We start from the raw sequence: 16,417 nt of genomic DNA, 5'->3' as shown, positions 1-16,417 counted from the left end.
ATGCTTGCTCTCTCAGCCCTGATCCCATTTCCCCTTGAGTGTCTTTCCTGTTTGCAGTGTCAGATTAATGCAAGAAACAACCAAAGACTCTCTCATCCCTGTAAGTTAGAATTCTCCTTGTGACTAGTGAATATGCATGGCCACTGGCCTGAAAGTGGCCCAACGGTCACAGCTGATGGGTTAGACTGATGATGGTCTAAGGAGCCAAACTCCAGGTGCTGAAAGTTAAAGAAAAGGACCAGAGGAGTTTGGCATTTTCTTCGAAGGGGAAAATGGGCAATATCACTGGGAATCTAAGATGTAAAGGAACAACCATCCCTTAGTGAGGCCACCATCTAGGAAGCAACACTAAGCAAATATAACTTAAAGGATACATGCCCAGTATGACAGCTTCAAGGCATTTGATAGGCAAAGACTCTCGGGTCATTTCTTTTGCTGTTTCCATTAACCTGTAGGATAGAACAGAGTAAAGCATCTCAGGACTTAATTAATTATGCAGTCAGTCAATCTGTCTATCACTCCGTGAGCATGTCTGGCCCCACACTAGGCACCATGCAGGAATAGAGAGGGAAAGGGAGAATTCACCCTGTAGGAAGGCACCAATGCATGTCTGCATATGACAGAACTGAAATCCTAAATTCTCCACTTTCCTCTCCTGGAGTTGGTTCCCGTAGGTTAGTGCCAGGATTGGATCCCACAGTACCCTCCCACTGCCCTGGCACAGCGGGTGTTTCCATAGGGTTACAATGGAGCAAGAAAACACAGCCTAATGAAAACAGATCTTATAAGCCTCCTCCATTCCCTGAAAGAGTTCATCTCCACCACTGAACTTAGTAGGAGCAGCCAAGTCCTCAACCCACCTCCAACCTACAAGGCCATTCCCCTTTCCCATGCTCTTAAAGACCAGGATATTCACACACTGGAGACAGGGATAGAAAGTGGGAGAGGGATCTGATAACTCTCAGGAAGGAGAAAGGGTCATTTGGCCCGTAGACCAGGTATCACTTACCCACTCAGCGGTCTCATTTTCCTAATTTCAAAGAACTGGGTCCCTGTATGGTTGTATCTGTGTGAAGTCAGTAAGGGAAAGTGACAGAAAACTCCAATGATCCGAATAACCCAGCAGAGGAAACTATGCATTCTGATTTCTCAATTGAATGAAGCAGTGGTGCTTTCTAGAAGGCATCCAGTAATTCTGCCCTGAATTTCCAGTTTCTAACACAGACTCCATAGCATCTTGTACCTCTATAATGACTCTGTTCAATCTGCTCTGTACTTGTTAGTGGAATATGTCTTAATTCATCTACCAAGGTATAAACTCTTTGAGCTTGTCATCTTCATGTCACCTATACATGGATGGAGTGGCTGGCTGGATGAATGGATGGAAGGGAAGAAGGAATAAAGGGAGGAAGGGAGGATAAATGGAAAGCATGGCACAGAAGGGTAGATGGAATGGAAGGAGAATGGATAAATGGATGGAAAGAGGGAAAGCAAAGGAGGAAGGGAAAAAAGGAAATGGACTTAGGATGGAAGGAAGAAGAAAGGGAGGGAGAGAGGGAAGGAAGGAAGCAAGGAAGAAAATGGAATGGTAGATGGAAGGAAGAGGAGGGAGGGAGGATGAGTGGAAGGTATGGAATGCAATGGAATGGAATGGAAATGGATGTAAGGCAGAACAGAAGGGTAGATAAAGAGCAGCAGGGTTTCTTAGTAAAGCACAGATTACATCAGAACCTATTGTGAAGATGTCACTTGTATTTCACGCTGGGACTGACACTTGCCAATGATTACTAAATCTGAGAAGATGACATCATTAACCATAACCTTTGGAGATGCATAAGAAAATGCCCTAGGGAAGCCACTGAAGAAGCCTGGAGAGAAAGTTAGTATATGTTGCCACATGCCTTTCCAGCTGAGAGAGAAACCCCAAATGTCACTGACCTTTTTAAGCCAAGGTATCTTTCCCTGGATGCCTTAATTTGGACATTTTCATAGTCTTAGAACTATAAACTGGAAACTTAATAAATCCCCCTTTTTAAAAGCCATTCCATTTTTGGTATATCACATTCTGGCAGCTTACAAACTAGAAGAGATTTTGTTACTGAGAGTGGGGTTACTGCTGTGGCTTACAAATATTAAACATGTTGGAACGCCGTTTTAAATGGATAAGAGGAAGATTTTGGAAGAATTGTGAGGAGTTTGATAGAGAAGGCCTAGAATGCTTTGAAGAGACTTTTGGTAGAAATGTGGACTTGAGAGATACCTCTGATGAGTCTTTAAATAGAAAATGAGCAATTAACCAAACAGGGAAGCAATCAGCCATTCCAGGACAAGCAAAGATTCGAAATGGAGTTATTCAGGAAGGATCTGTGGAAAGTCCTTTTGTCTGATGGGAACGATCCCAGTATACTGCATAGAAATCCAACAAGAATATCATGGGATCTGTATAAACAGAACCACTGCCAGTCTGGACTAAAAGGGACAGAAAAAGAACAAACTGAAGGGAAAATAACTTTAAAGACAGAACCACAGTAGCTAAGGTCTGAAGTCGAGAAACCTCGGACCAGGAAAGTGGACTCATCCAAGCACTTGGGGAAGTTTGCCCCAAAGGCCTTCTACCTCAACATTCTGGAAGAGTTGTGCCCCAGGCCTTGGAGAGGGTGGAGCACATTCCTTGGGGTTTGGGGAGAGCCTGGCTGCCACCACATTGTTCTGGAGGTGTTGAGCACATGCCCCGGAGATGACAGAGAGCCTGGGTGTAGCCCTGATGCCTGGAGAGGATGGAGCCAAGAAAAAAGTAATCTCCCCAATGACCCCCAAAGTTACATTTGGAGAAGCCAGGCCATTGTATAGGCCCTTGGAAAGGGTGAGACTGATGCTTTCTAAAGGCGCAAAGATAAAGGACTCTCAGACTTTGAAATCTAATGTAGAGTTTGCCCTGCAGGTTTTCAGAACTGGTCTGGTGACTGTTGTGTTCCTTCCAATTTCTCCCTATAGCAATGGAAATATGTATCCCTATGGCAATGGAAACTGTCCATTCTTTGTATGTTGGCAGCAGAAAACTTGTTCTGAGTTTTATAGGTCCAACATCAGAGAATTTTTGCCTTAGAACAGACCATGCCTGTAAGTGACTTTGATGAGATGTTGTACTGGTTTTAACTTTGTATGGTACTTGAATGTTACTGAAATTGTTTAAGGCTTTCATGATACTGTAATGGAGTGAATATATGTTGCATATGGAGAAAAAAATGCCTTTCTTTGGACTCCAGAGGGTGGAATGTGCTGTTTTGAAAGTATTATGTACCCCAGAAAAGCCATGTTTTAATCCTGATCCAATCTCGTGGGAACAGCTGTTTCCTTTAATCCTGATTCAATTCTGTAGGTTGAAACTTTTCATTAGATTACCTCCACAAAGATGTAGTATGCCAGCTGTGCGTGTGACCTTTCAATTGGATGGAGATGTGACTTCACCCACTCAAGGTGGATCTTGATTAGCATTGGAAGCCTTTAAAAGAGGATTTTGGAGAGAGTCAGAAATGAAAGAGGTCATAGAAACTTTAGAGAAGAGCTGACACAGATGCTGACACTTGGAGAACAGAGACACAGATGTTTGGAAATGCCTGGAGCCCAGCAGATGTTGCCATGAGATGTTAAGCAAACCAGAACCTGGTGAGAGCCAAGGGAAGCCAAGAGATGAAAGCCAGTCCTGGAGAAGCAAAGTGAGGTACAGGAACAGAGGCTGAAGGCAATGGAGCCCAGGAGCAAGGGACCAGCAGATGCCAGCCACGTGACTGCCCAGCTGACAGAGGTGTTCCTGACCCATCAGCCTTCCTTCAGTGAAGGAATCCTCTTGTGGATCCCTTAGTTTGGACAATTTTATAGGCTTAGAGCTATAAACTTGTAACTTGAATTCCCCTATCTGGTATACTGCGTTCCAGCAGCTTACAAACTAACACAGTCCTTAATGCTGGATGCCACTCAGCGTCACCTCACAACAAAATATTCAATTGGAAGTTTCAGGGTAAGGATCCTTGAACGACTTCAGCTAGCTCACCAGTTTGGGAGTTACTGACCTGGGCCATTACTATACCCACTAACAACACACATTTGCCTGGCTTTTAAAAAATACAAGATGAAAAACCCTAGAAGTAAAAGAGAAAAATAAGGGTTAAGTATTCTTTTTGTGAAGTGATGTTTTACCTTAACAAAAACTGCATTCGAACAGTGAAGGCCCCACTACATTTAAAGTAGAATTCAACTGGTAAAAGTTCAGTTTATATTCCCAACTTCCCCCACATTTACAAATAATCTAGTGCGTAAACTGAGACAAACCTATATAAAAATTGTAAAAATTACCTGACTATCCTCACTTAGTTCCTTACAGTTAATAATTTAATCCCCGAAAGGGAGTTGGGGAGGAAAGCCTCCTCTCAATGGTCACTTCAGAGTGAGACATTTGCTGAACCCGAGATCCCACTCAGAAGGCACCTCTCCGTCCAGCAGAGCTAATGCAGCCACCCTCCTTCCAGAACTTCACACAAGCTCAGTCCTCTCAGACAGGGAGGCAAGATTCGTCCCGTCACGCTCCCAGGGCCAGTTAAGCACATCGATCGCCTGGGCTGGCCCCAAGAATCCTCGTACCCTGGTACCTGGCACAAAGGACAAAGCAGCAGGAAGCTCTGAAGCACCCCATAAAAGCCTGGTGAGGAGGTAGAAGACTCCATGCTCTGCCTTCCTTGTGCGGTGATTCCAAAGGCCAGGCGACCAGGAATAAGATCGCAGCAGCTTCCTGGAGCTTTCTCTCCGGCCCTCTCTGTGCCCAGCAAGCAAAGCCAAAGACATCCCAGTGGGCCAGAGGGGACAAAGAGAAAAAGCAGACCCTTCAGGGTCACAACAAAAACTTGGCTGAGAATGTGCTGTGGGATCTAAGGCAGCCTGAGCAAATGACATATAAAGCACGTGAAAATTTGCCCCTATAAATACATCCATCCCTAGCCAGGCACATTCTCCCAAACCTCAGGCTGGATAGCTCCTGTGAAGACCCTGTCCTAGAAAGAAGTGGAGAACTGTTCTAATTTCTGGTGTCTTATGGAATATTCTGTGATGAGACGGCCACATCCAGGAAGGGTCGGCTCTTGGGATCCAGGTGTAATCTGGCAGGAGCGGACGCTTCTGGACCACACAGAACTCCCCACGTGGGGTCCCAGTTTTGGGAGCAGAACCAGCACTGCCTCACCTTCCCGGAGCTCACCCTGCAGGCAGGTGTTATCTCTGCCCTTTAAGATCTTTTCAGGATTTCACAGGGACGGTGCCGGGCAAGGATGCTCATGAAACATGAAGTAGGAACCAAGAGGCTTAATCAAGTAATCCCTCTGCCAGAACGAGCATCAGCTGGTGTTATTCCTGCCTGGAAATATGCAGCCTTATCAAGGAGGTGCAGGAAAGAAATCCCCAGGAAAAATTCTTGCTTATAACACAGAGAGGAAGGGCCTTTTCCAGAGCATGTAGGACACATGTTCAGTGTCACTGACATCATTCTTGCCTCAGGGCTGAGCCTGAACAGACAAAAAGAAACCAAGCCAATATGCTCAGAGGCTTGTAGGATAGGCTGAATGACGACTGACAGGTCAGCTGGGGTGTGGCAGCTGCCCTCCACAGGGAGAGCCATCCTGGTTTAGCTCTGAGGTGTTCACTGACTTACTTGGGGCGAATGGTCCCTCTCTCACATACATGTGTCCCTCTCACATACACCTCTGTTGGTCCAGCTCCCCATCTGACTCCTACCCTTGATAAAACACCAGAAGTAGCAAGTGGACCATGCATGGATACCCCTTTGTTCCCACAGCGTTGCTTGGGGGTGGGGGTGGAGGTCAAGGGCTCAGAATGGATGTAATCCCCACTGCAAACAATCCTCAGGACATGGCAGGAAAAAGGGACAAAAATTTGGCTGGTCTGAACCCAGCCTGGATTCACAGAACTCCTTGGCTCTTCTTCAAACTCAAGAGGTGGAAAAGACCCTCATCCCAGAGCCCCACAGGTTCACACAGAACTGAGCAAGGTCACCTGCCTGTGTTACCTTGGGAGTCAAAGGCAGCATCAGCCAGGTCTCTGGTAGATCACTGGTAGTCAGGGAAGAAGGCAAAAGGTGAGGGAAAAAAGGGGACCGACGAAGAGAAGAGAAAAGTAGGAAAATAAAGATGACACACAGGAAGGAGGTGAGAAAGAGGAAAAGAAGGAAGAAAAAGGAGAGCCCAGGGGACGATGAAGAAAATACAAGAAAGAGAAGGAGAAAAAAGAGAAGGCAGAAGGGCTTGAGATGCACCAAGTACAAGGTCACCACCACTGCCACATTGCCCTGAGACCTTCTTACCCAAAACCTGCTTGAAAGGAGAAGGGTGGGGTCATTGCAATTATATTCTCTATCATCACTCTCAGTCTCACATACAGGGACATCCGTCCATGCCTTCCCTCACCAACCTTGAAGAGCATTTGCTGACCAGCTGGGACAGACACACCACTAGGCTTGTGATCACCACGCTGTCCCCCGGCTGGGTCTGCTCCAACTCTGGTCAGAAGGATACTGTAGTGTCTTCATGTAATTCTGGATTGCCTGGAGCCAGTCTGGGATTGTCATGGACAGCCTGTAGTTTGGGACCTGGGGTATTGAAGGCTGCAGAGAAATAGAGAGAATGATCTTTCTATCAAAGAGATGCACTGGGTCTCAGTTCCTGGGGGCAGGCACAGGGCTAAAACTTCCTAGAGCTGAAGCAGATGGCCACCATGAAATGTCACCTGTTCAAGTGGAGCCTCCTCCAAAAGGTCTCCCAAGCTCAACTTGCTGAAATCCGACCCCCACTTCCCCAAATTTCTTCTACAAACACACTGCCCTGGGTCACATGGATTCACCATGGCTCTTGAGGTATAGGCGTGAGCACAGCCTGTCTCTCCTGTTGGAAGTCTAAGCGTCTCGACACCAAGGACCATGTCCTACAGCGTCCTCTACCAAACCTGTTCAGTATGAGCTCAGAGGCGCGCCAACAATCCTCACAGAACCGATGGTGACCCACTGTATGCACTCCATTCCCGGGTACCATTTACACGGAATACAAGGTGAGTGGTGCCCTGGAGAAGTGCAACACGGTGCTACTGGCTGCATTTCTCAACCTCCATCCCCACCCACATCTCCCACGCCCATTGCATCCCTTCACCTTAGTCCTACCCTAGTGGGATTAGGAGAGAGTCTCCCTTTGCCCTGACCCTTCCCAGACGAGTACACCTCTTCCAATTCGTGTGAACCATTTAATCCTGCCAGCCCTCATATCTCAGTTGTCTGTTGGCCAACATTAACCAAGTGTCTGCAATTGAGTGTTCAAAGCTCTATTCCCTGGTGGGGAGAGGACCAAAGGCAGGCAAAGAGGAGAAAGAGAGAGGGAGGGCCCTCTTCCTAGACATCAACAACTAAGATACCCACTTAGCTCTGAATAACCTTCCAAAGGAGTTCAAGGGCAAACAGAGCAAGACTAAACAGGAGACTTCAAATCAAGTCACTCCTGGGAAGTGAGGGCTGCCAGGGAGGCACATATTCTGCTTTATTTCTGCTCATGTTCCTTGGTCTCCTTGACGTCTGTTTCTCTGATGGAGAGGGAGCAGTTGTTGAAAGAGAAACTCAGCCAGGTAAGCCTGGTGTTTGGAAGGAGAAGGTTCTTCCATGCTTCAGTCATTTAGCATTCGGTCCTTGCAGAGTGCATGGAAGCAGGTTGGGGAGATTAGTGCCTAGCTGATAGAACAGACGCAACAGCCTTGGCGTGGGGTCAGAGCCCTGGCAGAGCACCTGGCTGAGCATGAGAACTAGAAGCCACCTAAGGTTGTTCCCTTTCCATGGCTCTCCCCCTGGCTCTCCAGGCTCAAGCCCCACAGCGAGGCTGCCCCTGGGACTTACTGACCACATTAGTGGGCAACAGCTCTTTCCACACTTCTATACCTTTTGCTGCATTTACTTAAAATGCCGCTTGGCATTCTTTTCCTCTCAGAGGCTCAATTCATTCTTGGCTCTGAAATCGCCTACTTCATAGCAACTGCCCTTCAGCAGAAAGGAAACTAGTCACACTTACGATTCACAGCCAAGGTGGCTGTGTGTGTGTTAAAGAGAGTCTGAATGTGAGAGTGTTGCATGCACATGAAAGCACAGATTCTCTGCAAGTTATATTTCATTAACAAACATATCAGCTCAAACAAATTACATTTCCCTTTTGGAGAGGCATTTTCCGGAGCAAGAAGGGTATGTTCCAATCTGAACATTTGCTCATACGACCCTTCCCCATGCCTCCACACAGAGAAAATATGGAGTATATCACTGGGTTTCCACCCTAACAAATGCTGAGAAGTGTCAAGTTCGTCCTTGTTTTTAGCAGTAACAGCCACAGAGCTATCCATACCTGGAATTCTGGGTAAGAATGTGCTAGAGATTTTGAGAGAAGTGAGGAGAAAAGAGGGGATGTGAACAAACTTTTCTTAAGCACCTCCTACGTTCCAAGCTATGGCAAGTACAAAAGGAGGAGAGGGCACAGGAAAAGGGAGGGGAGGAGAGAAATTATACAGTTTATTAAGGCGCAAGTGTATTTCTATACAGAAAAGCACTGTGTGCACTTATTTAAAAGAAAGGTTGGCAGGTGTAGGGAAATGCCCCCAGTTATCACCAGCACCTTCTGGATCCCTAGAGGAGGGTTCCTTGGCCAGGACTCTGCAATACCTGATTGACATGGTTCACAGACCCTGTGGGGGGTGACCCCAAATTACTTCACAAGCTGAAAAGAGCCCACAAGAGTTGGACGCTAGGGTAGGAGCCAAGCAGCAGCTGGTCGGCAGAAGGGTGGCACAGTGGCGCCCAAGGACTTTTAAAAACAGCTGCATGGTTACCTCAGCCCGGCTGTGAGCCACATTTCCTCCCCACGGGGAGAACAAATGTATGCATTCCCCAAACCCCAGCAGGGGACAGGGCTGTGGTAGGGAGACTGCTGAGAGCATGATGTCACCAAGCTACAGTCAGCCTGCCATCTGGGTGAGCCAGGGGGGTGGGGGGATCAGACTGTGGGTCAAGGTCCAACCACAGCCTCCGGCAGCCAATGACCCCTCAGGAAAGTGCACTGTAAACCAAGTGGGCTCCTTGGGGAAGAATTATGAGAGAGATGCAACTAGGTTCAAATCCCTGCTCTACTGCCTACTAGCTCGAGGCTGTACTTGAGCTGTGTGACCTCTCGAGCCTTGGTTTTCTTACTGATAAACCAGGAACAATAAACCAACTTCAAACCTAGGCTGGCGGTGAGTATTACATGACCTGATGTTCGCTAACACAGGCAGCTTGAGGCTCGGCACAAGGTGGTCGTCAAGTGTCAGTTATGTCATTATTCATTAACCACATGTCCTCAGGGGTCTGGATGGGGAAGCCTGGCTGGTTTTCACCTTTTCTGGAACTGGAAAACAGAACCCACAGTGGCCCGGTCCCATTCAACTTGGGACCTTCCCATCATGAAGATGTTTTCTCACCCTAATAGGAGAGGAAAAAATCCACTTCCCCCTGGAGGTACAGGGCACAATGAATTAATCTCCTTAATTAGTATAGAGCTCATGCAAAGTGAGAAGAGAACTCTTTAGACTTCAGTGGAAGAAAAAATGGCCATGAAAGGCAATTCAGAAAATGAAAAATCCAAGTGATGAATAAATACTTGGAAAAAGTGTTCAAGCCCACTAATAATTTAAGGCATGCAAATTAAAGCCACTGTAAAATGTCATTTTTCACCTCTCCCATTAGCAAAGATATTCTGAAATGTGGACACCCAGTGCTGGCGAGGATGCCCTCATATAGCACTGATGGGAACATAGTTGTTACAATCTTTACATAAAAAGCCCAGGCCAAGGGGTGGTGCAACGGTGGCTCAGTGGCAGAATTCTTGCCTGCCATGCCACAGACTCGGATTCAATTCCCGGAGCCTGTCCACGAGAAAAAAAAATAAAGCCCAGGCTGCAACCTGGGAGTCCCTCCTCATGCTGTTTTCGTGCCCAATTTCATCAATTACTATCTGAAACTCCAATCTAGATTTTTCAGAGGAACCTGGTTGCCTCCTGCAACCAGCCCCCTCAAACCGCAGCCCAACTATTGAAGGAAGAAACTAGAAGGCACAGATCCACCTCTCCACACAGGTGGGGTACCCACGGTCTGAGAACGGGGGCCCTGGGAGTTGTGGGGGGCAGGAGGAGGGAGTGGGAGGGGGACAGGAAGAAGGTAGTTCAAAAATAAAAATAATAAATAAACCCCCTGGCAAGGCTTTTGCAGACAGCCTCTCCTCTCCATTCTTGCCAAACACAATTGACAAGGAGAAGTGATATGGACGGAGATGTGTAACTGGCATCGCCATGTGGGAGAGGGAGGCCCAGAAAGGAGTCAGGAAGGCAGGGAGAGCCCCAGGCACCAGGAATCTTTAACATAAAAGGATAAGGAGAAAGCAGAGACTGAGCAGAAAAAAATACTCGGCAAGCACCAGTCGATCTGAGAAAGAGACCAGGGAGGAGGCCTGGCATAGCAGCCATGAGCTCAGAGAAGCCCCAGACCCTGACTTCAGGGGCAGAGAGAAAACTGGGGGTGGTGGCCCGGCACAGAGGTCCTGAATGGGGTCAGAACTTTGGGCTGAGTAGGATGTTCAGACTGATTGTTCTGAGTCCCGGAGAGGAGAAGGTAAGAACTGCCAATGGGGAGCCAGCAGGGGGCAGGACGGGACACTGCAGCAAAGTCTCACCACAAAGCACTTCTTCACTCGGGGAGAGAAAGCTCAGCCTTCCAAATGTGAATTATTTTCCCATTTGGAATTGATATGAGAACAAGCCAAAAAAAATAAAAAAGAAATGGAGTCTGCAAGAAATGGATTGTTTCCTGCTGAATCCATCCCGGTTTTCTGCTCCTAGGAGAGTCAGGCTCCAGTCCGTCAAGAAGCAATTGTTTCCTGGTCCACTCTGCTGTTTTTTCTGGGCTAGCCACTCTCACTGGTCCCATCCCTTCCCATCTTCTATCCCTCAGCAGACATCTGCTGTTTTCTTGCTCAGCCTTGTCCCAGTCAAGTGCTAACTTCTGATCCAGTAAATGCCAGAGAAAGACCTGCAGTCATAAATTTAGGAGGATCTCAGAACAGATGAGCCCACCTGGACTTTCAAGCAGAACTTATCAAGACTACTAATGGGATTTTCTGCAGTCAAAGGAAGTGTCATTTGACTTCCAAGCCCCTCTTAGGCTCTTGAAACCTTTTCCTGTCCACATACCTTTTGCTTCTCAGCTCACATGCAATTGCCAAAAAATTTACTCTTCCTGGAACTCTTCAACTCTTACCACCTCCAATCCCTCTTCTGTACAATGTCTTCCGTAAGACATTGAGTTGGTTACAGGAGAAAAAGGACTTGGTCCTAGAGGAAAGTAGCCTACAGTACTGCGAGCAGAAATAGCCTTTGAATCAGAGAGAAGCAGCCCCTGGAAACAGGAGCTTTTGAGGCCAGTACACAGCTCATCTCAGGGCTGGTTGGGGCCAGGGTTTGGGAGAAGGTGGTATGCCATGAAGGGGTTGGGATGGAGAACCATGAAGATGTAGTATAAGGGAGAGAAACGTTAAGGTCTTTATCTAAGTTTCAAAGAGTCAACTGCCCAAGGTTGGGTGGGGAAAATCCTGGCTTGGTAGTAGTTTCCATATAAAAGGATATGGAGGCTTTAAACAACCTTCAACTTACCATGAAAATACAAAACAATGTAGCCACCATATAAAAAAAGTGAACAATCTTTTTAAAGAACACAGCATCAGCCACAGAAACACGATTACCAGGTATAGGTCGCAAGAAGTAGTAATCTATGTCTTAAACTGCTCCGACACTTAGAATAGCGTGTTTCATATGTGCTTGTTTAGGGGACTAATGACAAATTAGCACTTGTCTTAGAAAGAAAACTAGGAGAGTGAGGAGATGTGGAAACTGTGACACACAAATAAGGTGGAAGCAGCTGCCGGTGGACAAAGACTAAAGATGCACAATGAACGTATGCCAGAGTTCCGCAGGCTCATAATAGAGCAGACTTCTAGTGTCACACAGGTCATCAGCACTAGATACCTGGAGACATCTTGGGTCATAAAATCATAGGACTTGAGAGTTGGAAAGAACTTTATGTGAAATCTCCTCTACTCCCATTTTACAGATGAGGAAACAACGGCCAGAGATTTTAAGTGATTGACCCAGGGCACAAAGCTAGATATAGTAGAGCCAGAGTTAGAATTCAGCCCATCCGAGCTCCCTCTGTCATAGGAACATTTCTTGTTACATTCAAGAGAGCTGTGAGTAGCAAAAAAAAGTCAACATGTTCTGTCCCAATTCAAACTGCTACACAAGAATCCACAGTCAAATGTAATGGGGGGGGGGGGGGTGTGTGAAGGGGAATTTCTGCTCAATCTATGACAGCGCTTCCTGATAACCAAATCTGGCTAGGCCTGGGACAAGCCGCCTTCCAGGTCAGCGGCAAGGCCCCCCATGCCTCGGACAGAGGAATGAATTCTGCTGAGAGGAGGGAGACAGGTCTCTACCAACACTACAATTCCTTGATTCCCATATAAAGAAAGAGGTCCCCACATGCAAGGTCGGTGCTGAGTTAGAAAGACAACATGGGACAGCTGGAACAGGTGGCTCTTAAGTAAGGAAAAATTCTGTTGTTCTCATGCTCAAGAACTCAGTAAGAGTAATTATGGCTGACAAAGTAGGCAAGATTCTAGTTGAGCATAATGACATTTCCTCAACCAGCAGAGTGATAAAACACAGTGCAGCAGGAAATTCAGTGGCTCTGTTATTTCCTCAAGGGCACACACAGCTTTCTGGCCTGCAGGGTCCAAATGCTCAGCTGTCAACCAGGCTGGGGACCTGACCAGATGGCCTTCCAGGCCTCAGGTCTGGCATCCCTAAATCTGTGCAAGAATCTTCTTAGCCATAGTGGTGTTCCCAGGGTCCAGGGGAAATAGCCACCATGCAATCAGTCCAAGGCTCTGAGGCATTTCTCCCCAGTTTGTATTCAAATGTTTCACACAACACAGCTACTCCCACTAATGCAGGTACTCCCATCAGGGCACATCTCCTTCCTCTCTGGACCATTATTAACGGCTATTCTTGGCCACCAAGCTCAACTGGCTCACTGATTTCTGCCGAAGGGAAAAAAGAGAGGTTCACTCCTAAGTTACTTGCTCTACCCAGTGAGACTAATTCATCATATGTACTGGAAAGTCCCTTTTAAGCCAAAGCCAAAACCGCTTTTCTTGGAGCTCAGATAAAGCTGGGAAAAGAGAGAATTCGCTGTTTTGCTAGTTTCAGAGGTGAAAGTTACTGTCATAAAAAAAAAACTTGGCAAAAAGTTTTAAAATGATTCACGCTGAAAAGTCTGACTGGTTGATTACAAATTCATTCACAGCCTGATAAATCATATGCAAGGAGGAAACGGGAGACACAAGAGACTCCAAAGAAGAAAAGCAGGGTGGGATCCTTAGGGGGGACTATGCATTCTTGGGACATGATTGGTATTAAGCAGTGGCTACATCTGGGGGGCAGGGAGAAGGGGGTGTGTATGTGGGGGTAAGAAATCATAGTTTGGCTTTAGTCTCAAAAATCCTGGGTATAACCCGACCACATAGTACCAGAACAGCAAGCCCCCTGCCTCTCCTTCCCTCCCTCCCTCATTTCGAAGGCTTCCAAGACAAATATCACCTCAATGAAGCAAAGAGGGTAGGTGTGAGGAGAAGGAACGAGAAGGGTGTTTGTAACAAGCCCAGGACAATAGAATTTGCCTCTCTTTGCTGTGTACAGGCTGAAATGGTCCCATCACGGTCCCCTCTTGAAAACCACTGACCTTTGCCAAGAAGGTGGCGTTCCTGATGGAGCCCACCATTTCTCCCCCCTTGGGGTGCACCTTGGCCACGTGCATCCACATGCGCTCCCAGGTGTGGCTGTCGATGGGGAAGCCGCTCTTGTTGACATGAAACAGCACCCCGCCGTCTTTGTCCTCCTCCTCCGAGCCCCCGCTCGTGGCGAGGCTCACGGGCCGCGCGTGGCTGCTCCGGGACCGGGTGCCTTTGGCGCCTTTGGGGTGGGGGCAGTGGTGAGTGTCGGCCGCCGAGCCCGTCATGGCGCGTCCGGGGCAGGGAGGGAGGCGCGGGGGCAGCGCGGCGGCGGCGGCGGCGGGCGGCTGGGGGCGTGTGCGCGCGGCGCGGCGCGGGGATCAGCGCCCCGCGGGGGCGGCCTTCTCCATGCCTCTCGCTGCCGCAGGACGCGGGAAGGGGGGGCGGCGGCAGGAGCTCCGCGGAGGCAGCCGGGCTCGCGGCTCACCGACCGTGCCTGAAATCAGTGGAGACACGGCAGACACCACAGCTAAGTGGAAACCCAGAGGCACCCAGGCGGGGGGCGGGGTCCCGCGGCGCTAGGAGGGAGGCGGGTGTGAGGGGACAGGATGCCTCCGCGTCGCTCCGCGCTTTCCCCGGTTCGCTGACAGACCTTCCCCCCTCGAGGAAGTGAACGCGAGCGCTCAGCCTTGAATGGATAACACAAAGACCGTTAAAAATCGCCTCGTACCTAAAGACTGGGAATGAAATAAAAGGAGCGTGGAGGGAGAAGAAAGACAGCTCGGGTGGCATGAATGAATAGTAGGTCCCCGCAGGGCTCCACGCATTCCTTGGTCCCCAGAAGGGGCCGAGCGACGAGCCAAGCCGAGAACACACCGGCACGTGAGAGGCGAAGGTTGGCGCGAGGGCGCAGCAGCAGCCTTGGCTTGCAAAGGCGGCCGCCTTTCTTCCAGGAATCCCTCCCGGACCCCCATCGAACGAGGGGACGGCCCAGCCCCCATTCTCCGGTGGAAATAGCTCCGCCCGCCCGTTCTCCCCGAGTCCCAGCGCCCGGCACCAGGAGGGACGGGGAGCAGGCGAGGCACGGGGAGCGCGCGCTGCCGCCGCCCGGACCCTACCTGCCGGCCGCGAGGTTCATCCCTGCAGAGCCTGTCCAGGTGGCCGGGTGGCTGGCAGTTGCGGCGGCGGCGGGCTCCTCATTCCATGTTCCATTCTCGAATGTTATTCTGTGACATATAACCGAGTCACCCGGGCAGCCGCCGATGTTCCGAATGCGTCCATTGGCCATCGCAACAAAGAGGGGCGGGTTCCAGGGCGCGGGACTCTACAACCCCCAGCTTCCCGACGCTCGGATTGGCTCCGGGGTTTCCCGGGTGGGAGGGGAGAGGAGTAGGGGGAGCTGGGCGGTCACGCGAAATCCCATCGCTGTCACGTCCAGGGAGCTGCGCGGGGCTTGGAGCGTGTGTCCAGCGGACTTAAGACCGAGTTTCTCCTGGGCACGTGGCGATGCGAGAGGAACAACTGAGAAGAAAAACCGGGAGGTCACCATGAAGTAGAGTGACCATGTTGGCTTTCGAACAGCTTTCCCTGACGAGGGCTGGGCAGAGGGATGATGGTTGGTTAAGGAAGAGGCTGTTAATATGTATGCACAAAGTTAAATGTTTTTTGGTTTTTATTTTGCGTTACACATACCCCCAAATTAGCTAGGAGTCACAGCTGCTGATCATCTGACGTTAGTCATACTAATTAAATTCCCACTAAACCCAAATGACACTAAAACCGAAGTCATTCAGACCCGGGTTTTTCTGCCCCAGCTGTTGAGTTAGAGGATGGGTTGGAGAGAGGCTGTAAAGCCACAGTGAAGTAGGTAGTCCTTCCTCATTCACTACTGAAACACATTTTCCTTTTTTAATTTTAAAGAAAGAGGAGAGCAAGGCGAGGTGTGAAAAGTGCCAGACGCTGACCTGAGAGCCTGGCTCTAAATCCAGGTCTGTTACTTGCTGAGCTGCACGGCCCTGTACAAGCCACGCCCCTGCTCTCTTAGATTCTCTTTCTGGAAAAAGAGCAGACCCCTGGTGCTTCCAAGATTCTGTCATTCTCTTGCTTCCTCTCTGGTGGACATTTAGGGACCTGGCTATAATATTCTTGCTTTTGGAACTCTAGGCCAGTCTGCAAGCTTTGATGGGGTGAAGCAGTTCTGATAGCAGTGCTAAGTGAACTTCAAATTAAGAATAAAATCGTTCAAGCATGACTGATGATGGAATCAGAGTTTCTGGATGCTTAACCCTACAAGTTAGCTTAATGGAGCTGGGACTACCTTCACAGGAGGGCGGGGTGAGGGGCCAGTGCTGGCCTCGCTTTGCACTACAACCCAGGACAAACAGCCCATGTATAGGACTTTCTAAATTCAATAAGAAAGAAAATAGCTTAGGTGCATAGAGACAAAGGAAATGGGTTGATTCAGGAAATCATCTGGAAAAAAATTCCTGTGGAACAAAACACTTGGAAAAAAATGGGAA

At 48.7% G+C, this 16,417-nt stretch overlaps 1 protein-coding gene across 5 annotated transcripts in view; it reads right to left on the bottom strand.

Annotated features, from left to right (window-relative positions):
* Positions 1–15,116, bottom strand: part of VASH2 (vasohibin 2) — a 37,216-nt gene extending 22,100 nt beyond the window's left edge. For 3 of the 5 annotated variants that reach the window (XR_013174348.1, XM_077157785.1, XM_077157786.1), the window contains exons 1-4: positions 13,910–14,185; positions 6,579–6,667; positions 1,010–1,066; positions 375–449 (exon numbers count right to left, since the gene is read on the bottom strand). Coding sequence is in view for 4 of the 5 variants with exons in the window: in XM_077157785.1 (XP_077013900.1) it covers positions 375–449; positions 1,010–1,066; positions 6,579–6,667; positions 13,910–14,185 (497 nt within the window). In the remaining variant the exon portion in view is untranslated. Of the gene's footprint in view, positions 1–374; positions 450–1,009; positions 1,067–6,578; positions 6,668–13,909; positions 14,186–15,016 lie in introns of those variants that run through there. The other 2 variants (XM_077157787.1, XM_077157788.1) reach the window with 2 other exon arrangements.
* Positions 15,117–16,417: the final 1,301 nt, after the last annotated feature.

Source organism: Tamandua tetradactyla, chromosome 4, assembly GCF_023851605.1.
Source record: "Tamandua tetradactyla isolate mTamTet1 chromosome 4, mTamTet1.pri, whole genome shotgun sequence".
Classification (NCBI taxonomy): Eukaryota; Metazoa; Chordata; class Mammalia; order Pilosa; family Myrmecophagidae; genus Tamandua; species Tamandua tetradactyla.
This window is presented reverse-complemented; position numbering and strand designations above follow the sequence as displayed.